Source organism: Pinus tabuliformis, chromosome 8, assembly GCF_031772625.1.
Source record: "Pinus tabuliformis cultivar Carrire ecotype Pingquan chromosome 8, CPIR1, whole genome shotgun sequence".
NCBI classification, from domain to species: Eukaryota; Viridiplantae; Streptophyta; class Pinopsida; order Pinales; family Pinaceae; genus Pinus; species Pinus tabuliformis.
The window spans coordinates 1,186,721,004-1,186,725,428 of NC_142294.1; the positions used below are offsets into that span (position 1 = coordinate 1,186,721,004).

At 37.1% G+C, this 4,425-nt stretch overlaps 1 protein-coding gene across 1 annotated transcript; it reads left to right on the top strand.

The window, feature by feature from the left end:
- Window positions 1-209: 209 nt before the first annotated feature.
- On the top strand, window positions 210-680 carry LOC149239595 (tuliposide A-converting enzyme 2, chloroplastic-like). Its single transcript, XM_089369916.1, has one exon. It carries the CDS (start codon window positions 210-212, stop codon window positions 678-680), a length of 471 nt encoding a protein of 156 aa, XP_089226042.1.
- The last annotated feature ends 3,745 nt before the right edge of the window (window positions 681-4,425 follow it).

Sequence of the window (4,425 nt, forward strand, 5' to 3'; positions counted from 1 at the left end):
GGCCACGTGGCAATTCAGTTTTGGAATTAGGGTGGAAAAAATTTCGTTATCCGGAGCTTCTGGAACTAGGGTATAAAAATATTTGTCACCCGGAACTTTAAATACGATGTGTCTGTGTCGCTCGGCTTTGTAATTTCAGTACGTGTCTGAAGAAAACTTTTTGCTTGCATTTGCTTTTTTTTGGCGTCGTCTAAAGTGCAACAACACCTATGGAGTCGCCGTCACCCTTGTCTATCATTGTTGAAGCTCCTGGTTTCGTGAGAGCTTATGAAGACGGAACAGTTGAACGCTTGGTCGATGTGGGTACGATTCCGCCTTCTCCAGAGCTCGATTATCTTGATTTGCATGGAGTGGCATCCAAAGACGTGGTCATCAATCCTGAAACAAGCGTCTTCGTACGTCTCTACCTACCCCGGCTTGTGGTTACCGATGGAAAAGAAAAAGTGCCAATGCTTGTTTATGTTCACGGAGGGAGTTTCTGCATCGAATCCGCTGCTTCGCCATTTTATCACAACTATCTTACTAAAGTGGCTACCGAGGCCAAGGTGATTTGTGTATCGGTAGACTATAGGAGAACCCCCGAGCATCGCCTCCCTGCGGCATATGACGATTGTTTTGGTGCTCTTGAATGGCTTGACCGTCAAGCAGTGGCGTTGGATGGGGTGTCTGTGGATCCGTGACTCGCTTCACACGCAGATTTCAGAAACGTGTTCTTGGCAGGTGACAGTGCTGGTGCCAATATCGTGCACCAGCTAGGCATTGGGTCAAGTACAAGGAATTGGGATGGGGTGTGTTTACAAGGGGCCATTCTGGTTCACCCCGCCTTTGGCAGCGAAGAACGAATTGGCCGCGAATTGGGGCCAGGGGCTGAGGTGGAGGATTTTAATAAGTTGATGGACGTAATATGGAGCATCTCTCTCCCCGCAGGCGCGGATAGAGACCACCCTTTTCCAACCCAGTTGGACCCCTTTCTCCTGATTTGTCCACTCTAATGTATGGACAAATTATTGTATTTGTGGCAGAGAAGGATCTTCTGAGAGATCGCGGTGTTTTGTATTACGAAGCGCTAAAGAAGGCGGGCAAAGATGCCGATTTGGTTGTGACGGAAGGCGAAGACCACGTATTTCATCTTTTCAATCCGAAATCTGAGAATGCGCCCCCCATGTTGAAACGCATTTCCGACTTTATGCATTCCTCCTCCTACGATCAGTGCAAGAAACCCACACAGAATTCCTCCTCCTCCGATCAGTGCAAGAACCCCACAGAAAATCTTGTCATATGATAACATGGAGCGAATATTGAAGAAATGTGGGTCTCATTATTATTATTCAGATGTTGAAATTAATATCTCCATTTTTGCTGACTTTATTGCACTTATTTTGAAGTGACAACTCTGTATTCAATCTTCAACACGTTACAGCTGTTTGTCATCTCGTACATGATTAGGGTAGTAGTTTTTTGCAATCTCCTCCAGCGAATTTTCTTGGTTGAGTATACACTGGTTGGTTGATACATAGTCTCTGTGTGGTCTCTGTTGAGTGTTGGTCATGGAAAGTGGTCCGTGGATCGCATAGAATTTCAGGTTCATCCTCCATGTTCTCTGATTGTTTTCATGATGTTAAAATTTTCAGGTGCCTTTTTGTTGAAGCGTTAACCATCTAAAATAAAATCAAAAATAAAAAATCCTCCACTATAAAACAAAATAAAAAATTCTTATGTTTTATAATAAATCTTCAGTAAAAATAATATCAATATGATAGAATAAAAAGTAACAGATAAATCATAATTAAAAGAAATATAACATCATGAAAATCATACACAAAATGTCAGTAGAGGGAGCAACACTTCTTCCTATAGCAAAATAGTTGAAGGTAGTAGTAGTTCTAAACAACCCTCTTCTTTTGGCTCAATTCCCTAATTCCAATGGAGCTCAATTCAATCTTCACTATCCTATTACCCAACTAGAGAAACTACATCCTAGTAGTTGCTTACCAAATACTACAATATAGCTCAAATTTGAGGTCCGCTCAAATAATATGGCAGAATATACACATGATATGCCAGATCATGTACTCATCAGGAAATTTCTAGGAATATGGCCTTAAAAAAAATCCCACTCTCACTAGGTCCAAATCAAATGGAAATAGGTCCAAATCAAGTGGAAATGGAAAGGTCAAATCAAGCTTGAATTCAATGCCAAAGGTTTCTTCACTATTAAAGGATCAAACATAGGTATTTGAGAATGACCTATATAAGCAACACAAGATTTGTTTCTCACTATGAATATTCGAGAATGGTCTATATGAGCACATTATTGGAAAATACAGATGATGTAGGCTTTGTTTTATGTTTTTCACATTTTTCTTAATTTTTTCTCTCTCCTCGTTTTCTGAATGCAAGACTTCCCAACTTCGTTTCTCATCTCGTTGTTGTTTCTCGTTTCGTTTCCCTTTCTGGTAACGTAGCTAGAAAGCTTAAATGACTAATTGCTTTGCCCGCATCTGAATCCACTAATTGCTTTGCCCGCATCTGAATCCACTAAACAAAAAGGAAAGCGGGATGGATTAAAATGGAAATTTCACTAATAAGCCGTTGTGTTTTCTACATTTGACTATAGCTTGGAATAAAAAATACGGTGTGTGGGTTGTCAAATTCTAAGAATAGCTAATGAAAAGGTAATTGTAATTAAGGAAATAAATTATAATTAATTGACTGGAAACAGTCCAGGATAAGTGTTTTCACAAGAGTATTCAAAGCTACAATGATCATTATGTACTCCTTAGAGGTGAATGCATTGAATTATATGTGAACGAATAAGTCGGCCGTTATTCTATCGGATGCTTTTATGGTTACACTATTATGCTGTGTTATTGGGGTTCTTATTTGAAGTGGATTTATGCAGTTACATCGTTCCTCTAGAGCGCTGCGTTACGGAATTTATTTATTTATTTTTAATCATTTTAATAATTTCAAATTATGTAGTGCAGGTTTATTTATTTATTTATTTTTAATATTTTTTAATCATTTTGATATTTTCAGATTATGTAGTGAAGATTTATATTTTCTTAAACCATTTGGCATGCACAATTTATAACTGCTAAAATAATTTATGATTTTGATGTAGGTAAGGTTATAAAATTTAATATATTTGAAAAAAATATTATGAAAAAGATTTTTATAGGAAGAAAATGTTTCAGTTTAAAAATAAATTTGTTATATATATATATATATATATACTTATTTTAGTTAGATTTATTTAAATTATATTGTTACAAGATATCATAATTTAGTATTGGCATAATTGAAATTTTGAGTTTTTGGTTTTTGGATCTAGTAAGTTTAATTATTTGTGACATAATTTTCTCATTTTGAAAATTACTAGAATTTTGGGCTTACCATAATGCATACACCAATAAACATGGAAAAGCATCAAAGTGTTTGAATGATGCATTATGAAGCCACTCCTACAAGCATGCTTCCAAATCTTGCTTCTTCCAAGAATATTGTTGCTTGAATACTAGCTCGACTTGCATCATCCAAGTCCTGCTTCATCGTAGAAGATTTTTTCTTGAATACTAGCTTTATAATGACATAATGACATAAAACAAATAAGTGAGAAATGATCTCCTCCAAAGCTATGCACGAGGTGCATCAATTTGGGCCAACCCAACCTTGTTTTAAACCATTATTTCACATGAGTAGTTTATTTTTCATAGTTATTGATATGACAAATTTTCACTTTAGGGGAGCATGGAGTTTCAAAAGGAGCCTACACCACCATTTATTTTCCCCCAAGAATTGAACTTTGAAATGGGTTGAATAACCCAATTTAGTTGTGTATTCTACTCCCCATCCTCATTTAGTCTAATAGAATTGGATATCATCTTCCCCATATAGTTGTGCCACTCTACATCTTCTAGGCCTTCCAAAGCTCTGTCTTACTCAGGATTCCACCTCGACCTGTGCTTTGCTCGGGGAGACTACACTTTGGCATTCATTAATGAAAAAAATACCTATTGCGTGGAGATACTTAATTAGGGCTTTTGAAAGTTGTTAATCGCCATCTTCCCCCTATCTAGGGATCCTCATTGAATTCGACCTTTTAGTCATTCCCCACTATCTGGAACATCTAAGAGACAACTAAAGGGAAAGCATCTACCAATGCTTTCCAAATGATTTAACCTTTGGTCGATTTCCTTGTCTATCGATATTATTCCTCCATCAAGAGATACTTGATATACTTAGATAGCATTACCCTTCATAAGGAGAATAGGCTCCAAGTTGCTAAAGATTTGCTAAATAAATATATTTTTGAGGCCCCATAACCCCACTTTATTTGAAGTAGCTATATGACTCCATTTCATAAGAGGAATGCCCCTTGATTACTAAGATGCTATCTATAAGAAATGGAAACTAATCCTCTTG